This window comes from Rattus norvegicus, chromosome 5, assembly GCF_021556685.1.
Source record: "Rattus norvegicus strain SHRSP/BbbUtx chromosome 5, alternate assembly SHRSP_T2T, whole genome shotgun sequence".
Classification (NCBI taxonomy): domain Eukaryota; kingdom Metazoa; phylum Chordata; class Mammalia; order Rodentia; family Muridae; genus Rattus; species Rattus norvegicus.
The window spans coordinates 95,969,579-95,993,610 of record NC_141538.1 but is presented as its reverse complement, the minus strand read 5'-3'; the positions used below and the strand labels follow the sequence as shown (position 1 = coordinate 95,993,610).

At 36.4% G+C, this 24,032-nt stretch overlaps 1 protein-coding gene across 23 annotated transcripts in view; it reads left to right on the top strand.

Annotated features, from left to right (window-relative positions):
- Ptprd (protein tyrosine phosphatase, receptor type, D) overlaps nucleotides 1-24,032 on the top strand; it is a 2,326,896-nt gene that overhangs the window by 2,111,779 nt on the left and 191,085 nt on the right. For 15 of the 23 annotated variants that reach the window (XM_087549038.1, XM_087549034.1, XM_087549037.1 and 12 more), the window contains exon 4: nucleotides 21,273-21,461. In XM_087549038.1, coding sequence (XP_087405164.1) covers nucleotides 21,273-21,461 — 189 coding nt within the window. 23 annotated transcript variants of the gene reach the window in all.

The following is a 24,032-nucleotide window of genomic DNA, read 5'->3' as shown; positions in this document are numbered from 1 at the left end:
AGTTAATTTATAAAGAACTTCATACAGTACATTTCCTCCACCTAGCACAAGATAAGTTAAAGCAAAACAAATAGTTACTTATCTTTACCATGTAAATAAAGACCGCTCCTTGAACTGTGCTACAAGGTCACAGCAATTGTACACAGCTTGCTTTCCATCTGTCTATAAGGCTCTTCTGTATTTTCTTGTCTTGCACGAATATTTCTGTAAAGGGACACTTAAAAAAACATTGCCCTGGTCTTTTATCAGTTGAGTCAGCATCTGCATTAAATACTATCTGTGAGTAAAATGATACACCATGGGGCTGAAGTCATTCTCATTGGCTCAGTATGACAGTCATTCTGACTATCTTTTAAATTTACTATTTTTCAGCTGGGAAGTTGTCATACTCTGGGACAGGTTTGATAGTCTATCATGGCTCCCTCACATCTGTGTTCATGCATTAAGGCAGATGGTAGCTAGGTGATTGGAAATATTTTCATTTACATGCCTGGGGTTCAAGAACATATTGGCTCTGGCAATAGAAGCAGTTTGGCCAGAACATGTCTTTGAGGCTTATTTAAGTTGATATCTTACATATGGTCATAAGAACAGCCCCAGTACCCAGTGACTTACTGTAAGTTATTCCCTTGCACCTCACAATTGTCCTACAATGGAGAGGTACTAAAGATAATACTTTTGTCTAAATTCCTCACATTTTATTGATTCTTTGCTTCATAGAGAGAAAAGTAGACTCCCAAAACCAGAAACCCAGGTCATGCTATCAAAAACTCTCTCATCCTTGTTTATTCTGACATAGGAAGAAATAAACCTTCTCTTATATGTTTTGAAAGACACACCAAAATTGGGCTTCAGCTTTTCCTGGGAAAAAGAACGTGTATTTTCAAGGTATTCTTCTTTCCCACTTTATATGTAGAAGTGGATTGATTTGGGGAGTTGCTTTTGCTGAGACAATTGGATATCAGCAGCCAGATACAATACAAGATGGCTTTTCCATTAGTTAGCATACCAAGCCGTTAATGTCTTAAGTGAAGTGTATGACAGGAAGAACGCTGCTCTTTTTTAGGCCTGATTTACAATTTGAGTAAAATTATCTACATTTATTTGTTTAGTATTACACATGCTTTCGTCTTTGATCCTAACATGTCATCCCCTTGTGTTTACAGTTTGAACTGATCTGGTGCTTGATTCTGAAGTGTGGTTATCAGTAAATGCTCTCGTGTTTACAACAAGTAGAAAAGTCACTGAAGTGGCCCTCAGAGCCAACTTTTTGTAGGTTTTCACTATGTTAGAAATATTGAGATATTGCACCTACAAATTTTAAGAAGTTGTTACTAACAAGTTGCTGTAAATACTTTTATTTTTGGTGAGTAATTATCTTTCCGTAGGATGTGTGAGACTCGAATCTAGTTATAGCGATAGGTTTTGATCCTGCTTAGTAGATGTTTCAAAGTTATAAATGTCGGTCCTTGTTTGTAAAAAGAAGAAAAAGAAAGGAAAAGGGGAAATAAAATTAGGTGTGTTTTACACTCTGTTATATATAATAGTAAAGGTGTTTTAATGAAAACAAAAGTTACAAAAATTAGGGATGAAGTGGGTTTAGGTTATGAAGATTTCTCTTTTAAATACCACTTGATATCGAGCACTCCTATGATGCAGAAAAATTCTTGCCTGGTTCCAGGAATTAAAAGAAAAAAATTAATCACAAAATGCATCTGTTTTAAACCTAGGCTCACAGAAGTTAAGATCACTTAATGCAGGGATTACGATGTATTGAAAGGTGCCATTCGATATAATTTGCTGTACTGTGAATGAGAAAATACTAAAAGGAAGGAGCCATGTGTCTTATATATTTTACAGTCATCTTTCATGACAGTAGCATCAGATTCAGGGAAAACTATTCGATTGTAGTCTCAAGTCAGGCTTGGTGATTGCTCTTACTGGTTTTGAATAATTGCTATGTCAGCTACAGAATATGCTCACTGGAAGACACACCCATGGGAAGACTATTCCGTTCTTATAGTTCCTTTAGTATTTCATTATTTTCTTAGACTAAATAGCTTGGCACTGGTCTAAACCAGACAACAGTTACACTCTATACCTTTCATGGGTCTTTAAAAATAATGTTCCTGCGTAGTCTCCATGGACCATGAGAACCAGGACACACTTCAGGAAACAAGACCAAAGTATGATTTCTTTTTCTTTCGTGTAAATTTAGCTATTGTTAAGTGATTTTAGTTTCTTAGGTGTGGTACTATTTTTATAGTAAAATGTCCATAATGCATATTCACGATGCACTTCATCACTGAGGGTAATTCAGTGCAGTAATTCAAGGAAGGAACCTGGAATCAAGGACTGACGCAGAGGTCATAGCGGGGCATTCTTAGCTGGCTTGCTCCTACTGGCTGGCTTAGTTTGCTATCTTATACTTCCAGGATCTTCTGCCCAGGGTTGGCATTGCCCACAATGGAATAGCGCCTTCCGTATCAATCAGTAAATGCCATCCCACCCAGCTTGTCTACAGGCTGATCTTAGTCATGGCTCATTCTTCTCAGATAGCTCTTAGTTTGAGTCTGTGACCAAAAACCCACCAAGACAGTTTTCTCAAGACAATTCATACAAGCACATCATTAAATTTGAAGAAACTTTCCTTATCCACTCCTCATGATGTCTTATCATGTACTCCTACTTCTACTTTGATATCATACATATATATACAATATATATTCATATATAAAAATGAGTTTATGTGTGTATATATAATCTAGGCTCTACAAATGACAGCAACTTGATACAGGATATTTGAGTCTTACTTCCTTTGCTTAATGTAGTAATGTCTAGTCATACTAATTTTCCTACAAGCAACAAAGATTTGTTCTTTATTCATGAACAAAACTCTTATCATATGTATATACTCATATATACACACATACTATATAACACATAACATCTTTGATCCATTAAAATTCATAAACAGATTATTGAACTTTGATATTTTATGTGCATTTTGGCAAAAACCTTAAATATATAAATATAAAATATATTTGAGATTTATTGACTTAGAGGACTTGGTATAGACCAGAAGTAGTATGGATGTTTCATGTGCTAGTTCTGCTTTTGAGTTTTATCTTTATAATCTTATTATTTTATATGAATGAGCATGTTGCCTGTATATATGTTTGTATATGCACCAATGTGAATTCAGTGTTCAGAGAGGCCAGAATAAGGTTTGGGATCTCAAAGCTGGAGTTACAGATGGGTATTTAGTGGCCTTGTGTTTAGAATTGAACCTAGGTCCTTTGGAAGAGGGGCCAGTGATCATAACTACAGAGCATCTACCTTTCCAGTCCCACGTTAATCATTGTTTAGGAACTCCATAATAGCTAAACTAATTTCCATTCAAATGTGGTGATATTCTTGACAGAAATTGTGCTGAAGACTGTATTTCTAATTATGTGTCTCAGTGGGTAAATGATACCTTGTTTCTCAGTATATTAGTTTGTCAATTCATATATTTGTTGGACTTAGGCTATTTAAGGATCAAGACGTTCATATGTGATTGGAAATAGATGTGTGAGCCTCATAAATATGATGTATTTACATATAATGGGGTTTTATTGTGTAATGCAGGCTGACATCAAATTCTTGATCCCCCTGCCTCAGTGTCCAGACAGCAGGTGTTTAAAGAAAAGCACAGCAATGCCTGGACCAAAATGTACTTTTAATAGTGTTCCTCATATCACTCAATAGAGTTATAATACTATCAATAACAATAATTTGAATACCAAGTATTTTGTCACTTTTCACTAATTCGCTTTGGAATATCACATGTGCAATGTTAAAAATCTAATATCCATGTAAGAAATCTATATTAATCTCAGTCTTGACAACTCTATTGCAATATAGGCATAAGATTTTAAGTGCTTATGTCACATGTAAGCCACAGAACAAAAATATGTTTTATATGAACATTTGATTGAAAACACCAGATAGATGATATAGATAGGGAGAGAGAGAGGGAGAGAGAGAGAGAGAGAGAGAGAGAGAGAGAGAGAGAGAGAGAGAGACAGGCAGACAATATTAGCAGACATAGAGGATTGAGCCTTCACTATCAAATTCTTGGAAATAAAATAAAAATTGGGCAGGCCTTTTGTTTGTTCTTTTATCTTCTGATGCGCTCCTGATGGGCTTTGCTTTTAGCATGGTTCATCTCAAGCTGGTAGTGCTCTCTGGGTTAGTATTATGCTCTCCTCCTGACTTTAATCTCCTCTTTGATGACTCACCTCAGGTTAGTGAGAATGAAGACCTGAGTGTAAATCCCCTAGATGAAAGTTTTGGGGAAGGTTGCTTCTCTGTGTTAGTGCACAGCTTGAAGCAAGATTTAACAATAGCATCTTCCTTCTCGAAAGATGAGAAATGGCGCAGCATCCTAATATTAGAAGTTTTTGTCTAGCTGTCTTAACAGCCTTATTTTTAATGCTATCTATTTAATCCGTTTCGCATGGGACTTGTTTTTCTCACTTACTGTTTAATGCTATCTCCCCTTGGAGCGTGCACTGTTTTCCTCATATGCATTGCTTACAAAAAGTAAATATCCACACAAGTTTTTGGTACTTTAAAAAATGTATAACTTAAAGAATACGATTCATCGTATCATGCTTTTCATTATTTAACAGGGATAGTCAGTGGTATTATTCTATAGCTCATACTTACTTTGATTTCTCTTCTTTTTACTTTTACATTTTTTTAAAAAGCCTTCTGCTTTATATAAAATAAACATAGACATATGTTGCCCAGTAAAATTAAATTATCTTAGTCAAAATATATCATTTTAAGTTATTTAATTTATTTCTCTTCCTTTCTCTCACTTTTCTTTATGCTTCTCTTTTTGTGACACGGTCTTGCGATATGTTCAGGGTAGTCTCTTCTGGCCATGCTCCCTGAAAGAAGTGTGCATCACAGGGCTGGTCTTAGCACCTCTGTTTCTGTTGCATTTATTATTTCTTCTTCTGCTTTTAGGATTTTAAATTATGTTTATTGTTTGAACATTTTATATGTATATAGTCTGATTACCTCTGCCTTCTCTGTGTCCTTCCTACCTATCACCTCCTCTCCTCCCTAGAAGCCTTTTCCTACATGCTTGTCATTTTGTTTTGCTGGTGACCCTATGAGTTAAACCAGAGCGATTTGGGCTCACCAGAGGGTGGACACCCGAAGACAGTGAAACTATGTCGCATAGTACATCTCAGTAGCCTACCGGTTCACCATAGTGCAGAACCCTGTGATCCTACCCCACCCATGTATTTTGGCAAACCCACTCTGTAAGCTCAGTGTAGGCAAAACCCTCTGCTGTGAGTTCAGCGTTCAATGGATGTGTTATGCCCAGAAGATGGTGCTTTCGTGCTCTTATCCATATCTCTGGCTCCTACATTCTTTCTGTTCCCTGGTCACGGTGTTTCAGGGGTCTTAGGAGAGAATATCTTTTCATGCTGGGCAATCATCACTGTCTTGTTTACAGTTGATTGAACAGCCCTTATTCCTGTTCCTTTAGCGTAGTGAAAACCGGATTTCCTTAGGGAATGTTCACCAATAGTTTCAGGTGGTTGGCTCTCCCCATATGCTTCTTCCCATCTCTATGGCCTCCTTCCTACCTGTACACCTTCTCCCTGGTGTTTTCCTCCTTATTTTCATATCACATGTGTGGCATTAACCTCCAGGACCTTTTGTTTAAAGGCTCCCCTCCTGTCACAATAGTCCCCTTTCTAGTTTCCTGATCTCTACCCACACTCCCACAAAAAAACGTGTATAGATAAGAATTAGAAGTAGGTCCACATGTAAAGAATGTGAAGTATTTTACTTCCAACCATGAGTTACCTCACTTAATGCAATATTTAGCAGTTCCATACAGTTTTCTGCAAGTTTTATAACCTCAGTTTTTTCTTCAGGCCTGACTAACATTCCATGGGGTCTGTGTACCACGTTTCATTATTTCATCTCTTGGTGGGCGTTGTGGCTATTTCACTTTTTACTGTCATGGAGAGGGCGACGATAGACAGGCATCTTTGCAGCAGGAGCGGTACAGCTCTGTCAGAAGGTGCTCCTATTGTTTAGCTTAATGAGACATTAAAGAATCTTTGCCAAGTGGCTGCACCAGCTCCTGCTTGCAGCAAAACTGAAGAAACTTTCTGGTCGCTCTGTACCCTTAACAGTACATGTTAACTTTATTTTCTTTTTTATAATAACCATTCTAAGTGAGGTGAGATAGACTCTCGGAGTAATTTTAATTTACATTTTCCACATGGTAAGGATTGATAAAACTCTTTTTTAAAGTAAGAATTGCTCATTTGTATTTCTTTTGAGAACGTCTGGTTAACCTATAATTTTTTGGGGTGGGGGTAGATAATTCTTCAGTTCTTTACATATTTTTGGTATTAACTTCTTGTCTGAAGTATATCTGACAAAAACTTCCTTTTGTTCTGTAAGCTATCTGTTCTCTCTGATTATAGTTTCTCTTCTGTGCAAAACCTTTAATTTTCATCTACTCCTTTGTGTGGCTTCCTGTGCCAAGGGGCTATTTTCAAAATATCTATGTCTATATCTATATCCTGAAGTTGTCTCTCTATATTATCTTCTAGTAGGATCAACATTTGAGATTTTTAACTTAAGGTTTTTGTTCCATATTAAATTGATTGTGTGTGTGTGTGTGTGTGTGTGTGTGTGTGTGTGTGTGTGTGTAAGATGAGTGATAGAGATCTAATTTCTTTCATCTTCAAATTGATACCCAGTTTTGACTAACCATTTAGTGAGTAGGCTTTTGCCTACTTTGTGTTTATCACACCTTTGTCAAAAATTAGATTGTAAGTTCGCGTCTTAGTCCTCTGCTGAAGGAGAGAAGTCTCCTGCAATTGTCCTCTGACATCCACATAGGCACCACTGCACGCATGTGTGTATGACATACATATATGGGTCTACATGTGTGAGGGTACATGCACATACAAGTACACACACAGACATGTACTGAAAAGAAGAGAGTACAGGAAATTAAGGAACCACCAATCTGTACCATAAAATACAGATAAAATAATTTAAACATATAAAATAATTAATGAAATATAAGAAGGTTTTTATCTCAATCAACGTGAAAGAGCCATGAGAATTAGCACACAAGTACATAGCTGTAATCAGTCGGTCAAAATGGAGATCTTTTAGGAACAGTGTGAGAGAATGCTTTCGTGGGACAATCAAGAAAAGAGTCAATCATTTGTAAATAGTTCCCTGACAGATTACCTTGGATTTTGTGCAGGTGGTCAGCACAGTGCTTTCCTTGTGGATACCAGTGTGATAAAGTTTATGATGATTGTCTCCCAATTAAGTACCATGCTGTGTTTTATCAGAATGTCATTGTTCTGTTTCGAGCTGTCCTATGTTCAATAGTTCATAAATGTTTCTGGGAAGAAACTTTACAGTTAATATTTACCTTTTACTGAATGATCCAGATTGAAGCAGCTCCTCTCATGCATTCAGGAGGGACATGGCAGTCTGGGTGCCCCTGGACACCTTTACCACAATCGAGGATCAAATGATCCAAGGGAGTTACTATATAAACCATTAAGAGAAATGGCCATACCTATTAAGATAAATACCATCTCTCCTTCCAGGAAATAGATTTTCTAAAGGAAGGAATTACTTCTGGGCATGAAAGAAGTTAGATTAAACACTGCAGTTTTGCTTGTTTTAATCTATGAGTCACTGCATTTTCTCTGAGAACAGAAATAAATGTTTAAAAGTTATGATTCTGGGTGCTGTAATGTTCTTTTCTCTCTTTCTTAGTAGAATGTATTATTATAACTTTAACTTAGGGAACTTTCTCTATATTACCACTTGCCATGCCCTAGGAAAGCTGGCTTGGCTTTGAAGGAGAGCTTATACAGCAGTTTATATGCATTAGTGTAATCATATTACACGTATTACTGTATACATATTAGTATATGCATGTATACATATACATTCATTCATATCATGCACACATTAATGTTCTCTCATTGAAGTGAAAAATGAAATAAAGATCCAGGCGACATAACCAAAGGAACAGTTCTATCAGGAAGCAAACAGGCAGCCCTTGACTGTGTCCCATGTGTTTTGCATGGACAGCTAGAAAATTTGAAGCCTCATTTTCTAGCTTTGATGGCGTACACTTGCCATCAGGAAAAACAAATGGGATATGGCTTCCTCTTACTGTGTAAAGATGTTTTGCTATGCTTCTGAGTTAATTCTTGAAAGGCTATACAATTTGCCCATTTGATTATAATTTCCCCATGCAGCCCATCATGAATTTTCTACAAAGCTATAGAGCATATGACTTTATGTTCATAGTTTAAGGACACACACTTCAGTATCCAGGACACACACTTCAGTATCCCCGCGACTTTATGACTCTGGCTGAAATACAAGCCCTTCCTTTGGTGAAGGCTCAGACATCATTTACTTAGCAACCACATAGCAACTGAAGGAGCATCCATCTTGCAGTAAACACAAGAACAATACTCTCATGCTGTGGAGCGAGCAGCAGGACATGCTAGCTTTCTTTGTTAGTAAATTCAAGACGGGAATAACTTTCTTCTCTTGTCAAGTTCCTGTCACTTTGTTAAGAATTAGAGATTGTATGTTTCCCAAATTTATAACAATATGTCAGTCTATTACAGCTAAATGAATATGAACAACTCCGGATTGTCTTTAATATGTAAAAAAAGAGGTTCCTTGTGTTGCTTTATCATCTTATCATTGGAAACTTGTATCTCTTTAATTGGCATGTCACATATTAAAATGTGACAGTCATGAATTATTCATAAGGAGATTTTTAATGCTGCATCTTTATAGGAGTACAACTCGAACCATTCTCCTTTTTATACAAGAGGCCATTGACTGTCATGCTCTAATACTTCATGAATTTTTTTTTCTCGGCTGCAAAGAAACTTTCCTGGCACATTCAGCTGTCTTCAGATTACAGAGATTGCACTACTAGATTCATAAAGCTGTATGTAAATTCATGGTTATCTCTAAGGCATTTTGGACAGATACCCAGGATGTCCTGGCAACTCCATAGTGGGTGTTCTGAACTTGCACGTGTGCGGAGAAGACCTTCTTTGCCTTCACCAAGGCAGAGTATTTAAGGACACACATACCTTAATACACCAGCCCCTTCTGCCAGTTTCTGAGGGTAAAGATGGGTTCATATCGATTTTGTTAATACTAGTTTGAATTTAAAGAAAGATCATCAAGGCTTCATCTTTGTGTTATAATATAGTAGATTCCTGCATTAAAAAAAATCAACGTAGAGGCTTAATCTTGTTATTTCTCTGATGTATGATTAACTATAAACAGTATTATTTTATAAGAATTATTTTTCAAGTATATGCTGAGACTGTATTTTGAATTCTTGTTCTTCTCAACTTCAGTTTGAAAGTTAAAGTATTTGTAAGTCTTATTTTTTTATAGGAATCTATTTCTTTCCAGACCCAATGTGCTTTGTTTGTCTTTGACATCATTGCGAAACTGTTAGGGTAAACTATCAGCTAAGACCATAGACAAAATATTTGCTCAAGAGTATTTTCAGTTAGAACAGTGTTGAATGATTTCACATTGCTACCCATAAGATTTAGGGAAACACATAATTTTGAAATCTCTAGTAATCAGTAGTAATTTTCTTCAAACTGAATTCATCATATTATTGGGAAAATGTCAAGGGATTCCACCTTTATAAAAGGAACTTCAGACAATAATGAATTCTGGGAAAAGGAGAATTAGCTTTTCACAGGAATGAGCTGCCCCCTTACTGGTTCTCTAAACCAGAGTGGTCAGCCTTTCAAGCATATATACATATGTATATGTATATATATATGTATATTCATTCACACAAAAATGGACTATGGTTGTGTTTTTATGTATTTGTGCATATGCATACTCATATGTGTATGCATATACGATAAACATACATACATGTACATGCATGTACACATATATTTGTACATGTATATAGACATACTCATATATGTACCCTAAATACACACATATGGAACAATAATAATCCAAGTAAAACAGACTGTCAATTTGAGCAGGTAAAAGAAGGATCCATGGGAGGATAGCTGGGAGAGGCTGGAAGGAGAAAGAGATGTAATTCTATTTCATTTAAAAATATTTTTAAAAAGTACAAAATATATAAAGTAAAAAAATATAGTACTACTTTTCTAGTTTACCTGTATGTGGCTTAGAAAACTGAAACAATCCAAATTGTCACAGCTCCAGCAGTTTTAACTGTTTCTAAGACTTCAGTTAAGAATTGTCAGTTCAACCTGCCATTGATATTTCTGATCTGGAGAGTTTTGTAAATATGAAATTGTTTTCTTTAGTGTTTTTTGATATTTGGTCAAGATCATTTTTTGGGAATCTTTCTGTAGAGTTATATTACAATGGCACTATATTGTCTTATCACATAGCTTTGATTTATCCAATTACTGATATTGCTAAATTTGCTTTCCTGACTAACTTTGTGTCTATGAGTTTTGTCAATTGTAAAACTAACATTTCCTTTATATTTAATACATTTTGTTGGAAATATTTTGAGGCCATATTAATATAGCTATACCATCATGAAAATTTTGATTTGTACACGTATTTATACATGTATATATGCAACCATTTCATTCAGCATGTTAAGATTCATCGAGTCAGCTACTTTACTGACAATCAGATTGACCCACATTTAGCCCCCTCATGCTACCGTCTGTGTAATTCTGACATATCTTGATAATTTATTGTCTATTTTCTTGTTGAAGTGGATGGCTCTATCTATGAAGTTTTTCCTTCCTTGTTGCAATGATGATTGAATCTGCCATTCCAAAGAAGCTCAGTTTTCCTTCACTAGAGGATAGCAGAGAGAACCATTGCTAATTGTCATTGCTCATCCTGGCCTCTTGCTTCTCAAAACTGGAAAATATGTTCTATTTGTTACCGTAAATGACTTTAGTTGGGTTACTTTCTTCATCTATTTGTATATATTCAAAATGGCACCCCTACACTTCAGTTCCTACCCAAAACTATATGCTTCATTCTGACTTCCTGTGTAATAACACATTCGAGGGCTTAAAGAAATGTCCCTTGTTTGTCTATAGTAAAATGTTGTTAACAGTCAGGACAAATGGCTTACTCAGCTTTGTTCTCAGCTTGTTTAGACTAAACTAATGCGCAATGAAGAGTGGAGTCAAAAGTACAGTGCCTTGCTGTGACCATTTCTGTCCTTTTAGCTCTCTACAACAAAGTAAAAAAAAAAAAGTTCAACCAAAAAGAAAGAAAGAAAGAATAAATCTGAATTAGTGCTCCACTTTTCTAAAAAAAATAATCAAATTAATGATTTGAAATAAATCTCTCTAGTATGAACTTCATCTTAGCCTTCAGAGTGAAACTTGAACGTGGTGGGGTACATTGGTTTTTGTGGAGCACGCTTCTTAATCAATATAAATGTATTAAATAAAGCACATTTTAAGAAGTAGATGAATAATCCACTTCCTTTTTTTTCCTGAGATTCTTACACCCTGGAAAGAACAGCAAGCATCCCTGTAGTTTCTGTTTATTTCAATGACTAATAAAGAATTGATAATATTTTTAGGGAGGAAGGTTGAGAAATTTTTATTCTTCTAATTTCCCTCTATCTTCTAAATGTGTCTCATCTTTTAAAATCACAAAAGAATGATTGTTGGCTAAAGCCAAGTACTAATATTGGTACAAGTTACTGACTTATTGCAAGGCGAAATTGCATTCAGCACATTCAGACAATAACTGGGATTGGTGTTCTGCTATGCAGTCATTACTTTGCAATTTGTGGGAAAATTGCATGCATCACTTTTCAACAAGTTTGCTTTCTTCCATGCCAGAATTGCTTTGTAAAATCTTAAATATATGAAAAGTATTTCATAAAATTGAACTTTGCTCTGGAATACTGTGACCGCAGCTATTGCTAAACAAAATATTAGGAGCAATTATTGTTGAAGCTTCTAACAACTTATCGGTACCTACTTTTCTTATTATTGTTTGCATTTATGCATGCACGTGCGTGCGTGTGCGTGTGCGTGTGCGTGTGTTTGTGTGGTTATGTGAATAGAGTTGCACACACGCCAGGATACATGTGAAGAGCAGAGAACAGTGCCCAGACATCCTCTCTTATTCTACTGTGTAGTTCTCAGCATTGGAACTTAGGTCATATGTCTTGGTGACACCCAACTTAAGCTGCTGAAGGCTCTTGATCAGCTCAGCCTCCTTATTCACATGGGGCATAGTCATAGGGTAAAATGCGTTATTAACTTTTCAACACAGTTAGAGTCCTTAAAAGCAGAGAGAACTTTTTAGTAATTATTCTTTGCATCTCAGTCATAATTAATCTTAAATCCTGATACTTAATATGTTTGTTAAAAAAATCAATTTTAACTATTAATAAGTGGGAGTTTTCCTCTGCTTATTTCCCCTCACCCCCCAAGGGAGACTGGCCTCACAGTTAGGAACTACTTTATTTGTCAGACTTTTCTTGATTTCATTCATTAAGCATCATTTTGATAGTGGCCTAGCGCTTCAGCTTTGTTAGAAAACCTCCTTGGCTTTTATTTTGTTGCTTTATCAATTGAAGAACTGCTGATTTTTGAACAGTATGGTCATAATATCACATCCGTACCCAGATTCCTTACTATCTTGTGGAAGACTGCAAAGCAAAGGCTTGTTCACATAGGTCTGCTTAAGAAAAGTATAATGAACGATTCATCCCCCCCCTCTTCCGGGACTGCATTGTAGGAATAAAACCGTTCCTGTGTGTAGCCTGATACTGTGGTATATCTTGGACAATAAAGGCTTGAAGTACATTGATATTTACCAAAGTTGCAAACATCTCTCCCCTTTCTATTTCATGACATGTGGCAGTTTCTTCAGGCAGATGCAGCTAGTCGTGAGGAGAGATCCCTGTAAGGCTTAAAGTAACAGCACGAATGTGTTTCTGCTTCTCACTTGTACCTGGATATGTAAACTGTTTACAAAGAAACGGCAATTTCGCTCTCTGGTTACAACAGACATCAAAACATTTACTGTCCTCCACACACCTCAAAGAAAAAAAACACCAAATGAATTCGGGCTCCCTAGGCAGTGTATTTGATGTTTCTCCTGTGTTTCAAAGTCTTCCATGTCTCATGTATCTTTTACTTCACCTTTCCCTAAAAATGGTAACTTAATAAGAACCCGGTTGTTACATGTCTAAATAAGGATGCTTGAAGTGTCAGAACTGGAGAAATCACTGTCACACGCTATGTGAGGGTAATGTCTAATATTTTCTTCTTAAAACATAAAAGAGGCCCAAGCATTGTTTTTTCCACTGCGCTTGTATTGAGCAGGCGCTGGGTAAGAGGCTATCACTATTCATGATGCACGCTTATTTTAGGACAAGCACTTAGCAGACAGGAAGCACAATAAAGTTGAAATTGAATAAAAAGGCAGCCACTATAGAACCTAAAGACTTGAACATTTGCTGTTTGTTTGACATGGAACAAGTAAGTTCATTTTAAAGGCTGATTTATGTCCATAGAAAAAGGGCATACAGACACTGCTGCTGTCGAATTTTTGCTGCCTACTGAGGCCTGGGCACTTGTTCTAGATTTGCTGAGCATCATAGTACTTAGTAGGGGACAAAAATGTCTCATTACTTCAGTATAACATTCTTGCTAATTCCTGTGTGGCATGAATTGAGTTTCTAGAACCAAGTGGAACGGAAGGATTATGTTAGCCTGTAGTGATGTAATACAGGTATAACTTTTAATTTATTTGATTTTTGTATAATCAGGTGTTTTCTGAATTGGAGGGTTATTTGAGAACAAAACTAAGATTCTAAGCCTGTGATTCTAAGAAAACCTCTCATTGTGTCACAGGGATTTACTGACTTAATGAATTCCGTATGGTTGATGGACGAAACAACACCCATTCACATGCCTGTAACCGTCATGCATTTACAACAAGGCACACACTCTTTACAAATAGGTAAATACATATAAAAATCATTTTATTTTAAAAAGCCACTGTTGGGCATATATAGCTCAGCGGTTACACTACTACATAGTAAGTGTCAGGCCCTAGGTTGATTTCTAATGTAACACAATAATTTAATAACAAAGAACGGAAGAATTAACAAGTGAACAAACAAAATAACAGCTATGGAGAGCTCCTCATATGACCTATTCCTAAGGAATATTTAATTCCATTTTTTTAATAATAAAAACAGAAGCATCGTGGCTTAAAGAAAGGGATTTTAATCAGTCAGTGGTAGCACACACCTTTAATCCTGTCACTTGGGAAGCAGAGGCAAGTGGATTTCTGAGTTTGTATCTACCCTGGTCTAAGAAGCAGGTTCCAGCATAGCCTAGGGCTACACAGAGAAAACCTGCCTTGCAAAAATAACAACAAAAAATAGCAACAAACAAAAACAAAAAGAGAAAGAAAATAGTTTTGTTTGGATATTTTTAGTCATGTGAAATGTGATGTCCAAGATACTTAGTTCTGTGTTTGAAATCTACCTGTTCAGAGATGGGAGAAGAGCACGGGACCTGTAGAGGTTTGAAAAGACAACTGCTCTCAGATCAAACCTGACCCTCGTTATTCCAGAGTCCCTGATTTGTGTGCATTGTTTCCCGTCTTTCAGTTTACAGAGGCCACAGGTATCATGGCAGATCTTTGGGTCACATGCTTTTATTCTACACTGTGCTGTTACTGGAGCTTGGCTACTGTTAATGTTAGTTGAGGCAAGACACTGTCAGGCAGTGTGAGCTCACCTCTTCTATCATCGCATTCTGTTCTCCTTCCTGTGGCCTGGAGACTTATTGTTCCTTCAGTCTGTTATTGTTCTGGAAAATTTAACGATGCAAAGATTATCTGGATTACTATTCCCAGTTTGGCACAGCAAGGTTAATAATAAATATCTCTAAAATGGATGGTACCCTTTCCTGAGCATCTGGGAGGTGCAATTGTTAAAATTTTCATTTTCTTTAGTATGTTCATGAGTTCTATAAATAAATTATTTTATCACTTTATTTTATTTTAACACCATTGTTTACTTAACATCTCCAAGAGAATCCGTAGTTGTTCTCATGTATAAAAATTTAATAAATTATATGTTGGATAGGATAGTAAATGCTTCTCCATCAGTTATGGTCTCCCCATCAATATTGGAGGAGCATCCATATGTACTTGCAAGCTTTTAGTAATTTGGTTCAGGGAGCAGTATATTATCAACGTTACCAAAGTAACTTTTCCTCATTTTTCTTTCTTCCTCTTCCTCTCCTTCCTCCCTCCCCCACTTCAGTCCCTCTTTCCTCATTTCCTTCTTGAGCAAGGAAAGCACAGGTACGGTCACCACACCTGGCTCCTTGTATTGTTCATAACAAAAATTTGGCCAGCTGGGTTGTTCCACTTCTCTAAGTCATACAATGCACTTCAGTTCCGTAGAAGGTGCTCATATTTTCTTAAAGCCGTATGATACCCAGGAACACACATAGCTTTGCTCTTGTCAGTTAACCTGCATTCAGTGTTTGCCTCACATACATGTGGTTTATGCACTGTTGTAAAAAAAAAATTTTAATGAGTTTGAACACTAGAAACTGTATTATTCTCCAGACAGGATAGCAATGAATCCTTCTACTCGCTGCTTTCAGGTAGCACAGTGTTCATATGTTTTGTCATGTGACGCTAATTTTGATTTTCAGACGCCCACAACAAATTCATGCAGGGAAGTCTTTTATAAAAAGATGTTGGAACTTAATTTCTGCTTCTCCCGTAGCCACTGTAATGAGTTAAAGAATCACATGCCCAGTACACGTCTCTACTCATCAGAATTGTCTGCAGACTTAAATAAGTCAGTTAGGGAACAGGCATGAAGAGCCTTTCTGTGAGGCTGCAAGTTCATCCCTGCTCAGTATATGGATAGAGAATGTAAAAGAGCATGCTTCACAGAGAGAAGACAAAAGCAGTCATAAATGTACTCCAGAGTGGCTAACAGTTTAAAGAAGGGATGAGTAGCAAGCCTTTTAGGAACAGAATTGCGATCTGAATAAATGCGAAATGGTTGGTATAATATCCTATACATGTCAGATTGTACATGTTTACAGGAGAGATATAAGGGAAAGAACACAAAGTCCCCACACCCCCCATGGCTTCATGAGTTCATGTAGTTAATAATTACAGTAAGGTGTTTTTTGTTTGTCCCTCAGAAAACTGAATTCTGAGGAGAAATTTTCCAAGAAACGAAGCTGTTCTTCTCTCTCTAAAGATGCTGCTTTTGCTTTATCGTAACATCATTCATCTTTGTTACTCTTTTGTTGCTGTGATAAAACACCCATGACCAAGGCAAAATTAAAAAGGAAAACATTCATTGGACTGGCGCTAAAGCATGGCTGAAGGAACAGATGAGAGTTTATATCTAGACCTCAAAGCACACCACCTTGTGACACAATGCCTCAAACAAAGCAATACCACCTAATAGTCCCCAAACAGCTCCACCAATTGCAGACCAAGTGTTCAAAAATAACAGCATATAGGGGGCCATTCTCATTCAAACTACCAAGACACTTCTTGCAGTAAAAGCCCTACCCCGCCATGACAATGAATCATGACTGTTTGGGAAACTTAACAAACATGTTGATAGTACTTGTGAGGAAGCATACCATTCATGGACATAAACATCTTGGTGACATACCTTGTAAATTGTTTCTGTTGTTGTTTTTCAAGGACCATGACAAAGGGTCCTTCAATAACAACTTCCTTAAATCAGTAAAAGGCCTAGAATTCACTCTGCAAAACCTCGAACATTATTAGGCAATAAGAAATCCTCAAGGCCACCTCTGGCCATAACAGATGACTTAGAGTTCTGTGCATTCCTTTCTAATAGGAAAGGTTCAATGCTTGTGGAATTGAAGTGAAAGTATAAACCTTCCTCAAGTTATTTACAGAAGAACCATGAAAGCAGGTTAACTCAGAGAATTATATAATAGCCCTTACTTTATCACTCATAGATATCCAAAGCTTAACTCCCTATACAACAGTGATATTCTGTTGCTCCTCGATACTTTTCAAGTCCTACTTATGCTAAGTTCAAGAGCAGTGGTAAATTAATTCTGCAAAATGCTGACATTCACATTTCTATTTCTTTAGTGTAACTGAAACTTTCCTATCAGCATATTTTATTAAGATGAATAGAGTCAGAGTGAATGCTGTATTTCCATGTTGCAACTGGCATCCTCACACATGCGCGCGCGCGCACACACACACACACACACACACACACACACACACACACACACAATTGATTCATTGAACACAAGTGTGTATTTACCTGCCCTTTAATGGCCTCTCAAAGTGGCAGACCAAATGCTTTCCTGAAGGTCAAGTCTGATTTAAATTGTTGATGATAGGAAGATAATTCTGCATGATTGAATATTAATACAGAACAGTGATAAGTAAGGCAGTTTAAACCTTAATGAGCACATTAATGAATAGGACAAAATGTTTTTCTTTTCACCTCATGTAAAAGTTTAAAAGTGCTAACATGGATGGTTTGTAAATTTTTAAGAGTTGCCTTTTCCTAAGAGTGATTTTTTTTTGGTTAAGGTGTTAATGGCACTGATTTGATGCTCAAATTTCTACTGACTTGATAAACTGTCAAAACTTGTTATCAAATAGCCAAGGTAGTTTTATATAAATTACTAATAAATATAGAGGATAAAAAAGCAATTAACATCTTCTAAACTATACCCACTAAGATAAGCATTCAATTAGAAATTTCATTATTTCTTCTGTCTATTTTATGTTGAATACTGAATTTTATTGCCAAATACCTGACAGTCAAGTTGGAAGCAAGCCCCATCTGTCAACTTGTAACAGCTCTGGCTGTTTGAATCTGTTACATTGTGATGTTTCTCATGAAAATTTAATGAAGATAGGAGATTCAAAGGGGTTCTGTGCAAGAAAGGGAGATGGATAGAATTTAATTACCCTTATTAAGACTAAGAAAGAAATTCTCTTTACATACCTTTGTAGATTAATATGCAAGAAAGGTATTCGTTGGCATGTACTTGTGTACATGAAAAAGAGGCTCTAGAGTGACCTTCTTGAGACAAAAGGGAAAGAAAGTAGATGCCAATGTACTTGTCTGCTTGAAAGGGTAAAGTTCAGGCCTCAAGTGACCTCTGAGATGAGGGCTTCATTTCCCATACATGGTTATTAAATCAGATCCCATAGGGAAGTGCCTTTAGTAAGTGCCTGTGACATGGTGCGTGGATGGGCCTGACTATTGGCCTAGCTCTTTAGAGAGGTACACATGTGAAAGGGAATTGATCAGCAAATCAATATTGACACATCTGCAGTCAACAGGTAGATATACCCAATAGGAACATATAGTACCCTTTGGAAAGTAGACCACTATGAAACTCTGAGGTAGGTGTTTACAATTATTAACCTAACTTGGTTGCCAGAAAATGCAAAGTAAGTTTAAGATTTGTTTTCAGAGATCTCATTTCTAAATGATGAAAGCAATCTATTGCACCATTGAACAGAAAAGGTCAACTAAACTTTCAAAATTTGAAGCAGTTCTTGGTTAATAGCTGTGAAGTAAGATGTTTAATAATATATATAGTTCATAATTATTGATCTCTCTGCTTTATTTGTTTCCTCAACATTAAAACTATGCCATATATGTATATGTATTGACAAAAACCTATGAAGACATAAAGCATACCTCGATAAAATTCAGTTGAAATAGATTTTAAATTAGCACAACCCTATTCTCAAGGTACTCCCCATCTCAGTTTTAATTTTTAATTTTCCTTTTGATATTTGAAAAATCATTTTGAAAGTTCTAACCACTGTATCTAACACTTGTCTAGTGTAGACCTCTACTTGGCTGAGGATGGATAGGAATGGGAATATTTAAAAACACAGTACGATACTACTTTATCGTTCAACTTAATTATATTTCACTAAAATTAACTTATTATTTATTTGTTGGTTTGTTTTACTTATATATCCATTCTAGTCTCACATACCTGGGCTGAAAAGAAATAACTTATCCTAAATGTAGGTGTCAAACTCAAATGAACACAGCTTGAATACCCAGAGTGTGTGTTTCAGATTATTAGTCCATCAGCTTTCTCTTGCAATGAACTAGGATTATTTACAAAAACATTCCAATTTGCCGGTAACATTTAACATTCTGTCAGGAATCTGAACAGTTTTGAACTGTTCTGGTTACCTCTTTCCAGAAATTCTTAGGCTTGTGACTCACGGGCATTTTAAAACCTGATTATTGTTATGTCAGGTGATCAGGATGGAAATAGGACATGTAGGAACTCATGTTGCACAGGGATTAATGCTAAATTTACTTGCTTGATGCTCTAGTAGCCTTGGTGAAGAAAAGATGAGATGTGTTTCAAGGAGTTTGAAAAGCTTTTGGAATAAGTTGACTTCATGTGAAGGGCTTCCTCTACACAGGCAAGGGATCTGATTTAGCAAAGTGCTTGGACACTGAAATGTAGGATATTGAATTATACCAACGCTGTAGAGGAAATGCAGAAAAGATACATAGGGCCACCAGACTATATGGGAAAGCCATCAGAGTGCAAAGCAATCAGGAGTTCGATTGTTGCCTGTTTAGATGTTTGAGATCAAGTAGACCATGGATCACTGGAATTGGTGGGAGCTGAGAAGAAGCCACATGTCTTACACAGGATTTCTTTCTGTATTTTTTGCACTTGTATTTATGCTTCTAAGTCAATTTAGAATTGGCTCTTTCAGTGGTCATGAGGAAATATTTATTAGATTAATACAAAAGCTGACTGGAGGTCAAATCTTAGATAATTGTATTCATAGAGCATTAGCCATCCAGCTCAAATTCTAGTAGGGCTAATGTGGAAAACACTTTTTAGTTCCAGCTGGACATGCTGCTAGGTTATTTATTGCTAGGAGCTTGATTGTGGGGTGGGGATAACTGGTCTACAGTTTCAAAAGATCAATGCCTATGTCAGTTTTAATATAGTATAGATAACTTAAAGTCCTTAGAGATACAAAGTATAGGTATATGTTTTAAAAATTACTAACCTTTTGGAAAATACCCTTTCATTGTAAAAATTGCACATTTTGTGTCAGTAATCAGGAATTGCCTTTCTTTGTTCTTTGGTTAAAAACTGCATTTAGTTTTCTAATTTATTGATGTTCTTCTGAAGTATTCATCCCAGTTGATCTAGGTGCTTCTTTGAAAAAAAAATCCATGTGGTTATAGTAGTTATTTAAGTATCTGAGAGTGCTTAGTGCACAAAAATACACTCACATATGTGCACACACATGTGCACACACCCATTTGCACACACACACACACACACACACACAATCTGTGGAAGCTCAAGTTCCTTATATAAAACGGATTAGCGTGCATTTAACCTTATAATTATTCTATGCTTTAATTAATATCCAGATGATTTGTAATATAATGCAATGTAAATGGTATGGGTAAATGGTTACTATTTTCTATTGTTTAGAAATTGACAGAAAAAAACAGATTCAGCCTTTCCCCACATTTTTAGTCTTCAAATTAATTAGTATTTTAATATGTGAGTACAAAACCAGTGGCTACATGAGTCATGTATGTGCAGCTTTATTTGAAAGCTATAAGTATATTCCCTTGCAGTAGACATAGCTTGATATGCTTATAAACAAACATGCTTGTTTCATTGATGCTTAATTCCCTTGCACTCTACTGGATTCAGTAGCTTGGTAGTGTTATCGCATAGACTTATATTTCCATTTGTCTAAAGAAAAACAAAATCCCTCTTCCATTTTGCCAGCTGTTAAACTTTTCTTCCTAAAGATCCGTTGAAGGTACTTCCCCTTAATAACTGCTTGTCAGGGCAGGCACGGATGTGACTATTACCTGCCCCTCTGTGCTCCTGGAGTACCCCTATATCCCCTCACCATAGTCTTTACCACACAAGGAGCCATTTGTTAATGCACTGCCTTCACGCATAGATTGTGCACAGCACTGGTTGGGAGTAACCATGCTACTCTGCCCTAATCCAGTAGCACAACAGCATATGGTTTGTGTTTAGTTCTCCACAGGTGTTGAATAAGTAAAGAAACCTATTTACGAAAGATAACGAATTTGCAATATTATTCTTGTTGAAATAATCGCATTATCTTTTGTCTTGCAGAGGATCAGATTCCTAGGGGCTTCCCTACCATTGATATGGGCCCACAATTGAAGGTGGTGGAACGCACTCGCACCGCCACCATGCTTTGTGCAGCCAGCGGTAATCCGGATCCGGAAATCACTTGGTTTAAAGATTTCTTACCTGTTGACACAAGCAACAACAATGGTCGTATTAAGCAGTTACGATCAGGTAGGGTCTTGTCACTGTTTCCACTAACTCCTGGACAGTTTTTAAAATTACCCTTCTCTTTCTTTATTCCTTAAATTTAATTTAAATTTTTATTTTTATTTTTTAGGTATTGATTTATCTCCCTCTTTTCTTTTTCCGTTATTTAATATGTTGTCCATGTTTGTGAGGTCATGGCCTCATCCACAATCTGTCTTCCCTTGGTGTGTTTTGCGGCTTCTGTTTACTCCACATTGCTCACTGCTGTGACTATATTCTTAATGAGTTTTAATTTACTGCTTTTTCTGCGCTACTTGATGGATCCATTTCTTTCTCCTTTCTTCGTTTTCTTTTGAAACAAATTTATTTCCACATTGAATTTCATTTCAAACTTGCAAAGCGCTCCAGTGGCTATTTCCGTATTTAAAAAAAAAATGTTCATATTAAACGTGAAAATAATTCAGTTGTATTCAAGTGTATTTTCTGCTTTCATTTCTACATTTAAACTCATTCAGGTAGTAAACGTTACTGACTTTGGGCACATCTACCTTCTTTTCACTAATACAAATACACAGAAACGTGGATTCCTGAGTGACCAGTTGTGTTTTATTTAAAGTCCTTTTCTAAGTACCAGTGAAAGCAAGGGATTTAATGAGCCCATTTCTGTGTCATTGTTAGTGAGATTTGCCCACACAGTAGCTGTGGCAGTATGTGCCCATGCTTGAGGGCTTTGCCCCCTCCAGTGACTGGATCTACAGAAGTCTGCTCTGGTGTAGACTCCAGCTTTGGCCGTTTTCTCTCTCTTTACTCCAACTCTGTGTCCCGTTCTCATCCCAGGTTATTCCTTTGCTCTCTATAGATTAAAATAGAAAACGTTCTAGATTTCTTAGAACCTGTCCCTAGGCAACTGTATACTAATAACCTCTGTGCTATTGACGTTGGTAATAATATTGATATAAAATTCTAAGTTGTTAACTGCCTGTCTTCCCAGAATTCTCAGCTTTTGACCTGTCCTGTGATGTTAAAGCGTCTTGTTAACTGACTCTTTTGCTTGTTGTCAGCAGAATTGTGTAGATTAGCATTCTGTTATTGTAAATAAATAATTATTCACATGTAACATAGATGGTTTAGTATAATAAAGCTTTAACTCTGAAAATTTTGTACCAAATTATGAGGAATATAATAATATTTTTATGCTGTCTTTCTTCTCTCCGTATTTAAATCTCCAGAATCTATTGGTAAGTGCTTAGTTCTGAAGCGCACTTCACCCCCCCCACTAATTTCCATATTCAGAATATGATTATTATTAATAATAATAAAATGCATGGCATGCATTTTACTAACTGTCAGTGTAGGCACCAGATCTCTGTAGTGGCGCACACATGCATACCTCCACAGAACTGTTTATCGTAAGAACACTGTATAAATAAATAAAGTAGTACACAAGTTAATCACACAATTGTATCATAATGAGTTGCATAGGCTTCCGATCCTGAGTGTTTGTTTCTAGTTAGTTTGTAGTATTTCCTCAAATAGTATATATATACATATTATATATATACTTAAATAGCTTAGCTAGTATTTTCCTAAACTATGTCATTAAAAATGCTGTATAGTTCTTTTTTTTAAGGATACAAAAACTATAAGATATACTTCTAACCCTATGGGACCCCAGACCTAAGAACTCAGTTGCTTCTCTGAAAAAGGCAATTCTGCCTACTATGACCTTTGCCCTCTGTGGTTTAATGCACCTTGCTTTTATGATCTAATGATATGATCTAATATATTCCTGTTTACCAGTATAGTAATTCAAGTTTCTTTTAAGACCTTATTTAATCTGTAAATCTAATCGAATTCTTCTCCCCAGCCCTAGCCCCCTTCTTCTCGTACTAATGCTTCTTCTTTCTAATCTTATTTGCATTCATATTATCCACCCAGGTGGTACACCAATAAGAGGTAAGAATGCTGACCTAACGTCCCCAGAATGATCTTGCTCATTCTCCCTGTCCTTTCATCTTCTCATCTCCGTCCTGTTTTCAGATCCATCCCCATAAATGTCCATCCACCTGATTTCTTTCCCTCCGTTTGCTTATGATTCGTGACTCTCACATTGTGGACTTTCTTTTTCTTTTTCTCTCTTTGTTTTGTTCATTCCTTTATTTATGAAAATGATTATTTCCGTTGTGATATGCTTCAAAGAAAGCATATCCAGGTCGTCAGACCACAAACCAGTCACAGCTTACCATCTGTCCCTCTTTTTATTTTTTTTCCTTTTCTTCTTCCTTTTTCTTTTTTCTCTTATTTTTTTTCCTTTTTTTCTTCTTCTTTTACCTTTTTTTTGTCCAACTGGAGAAAAAAAAAGATCATTTTTTTCTTCCTTAGCTGTTCTTGTTCTGGACCAAAGCCAGGGCGGTCTGGAGAACAGTGGCAGACATGCAGAAGACAGCCTGGACCGTCTGCTTTTTGTCTTTATCTTTCAAAAGGATTTTGCTTTTGTTCTTCAATTCTTTTTTCTCTTACTGTCTTAAAAGTCAAAGAATGACTCCCCCTTCCACCTGACCCTCCTTCAGTCTGACAGCAGCGCTTTTTTCTCCA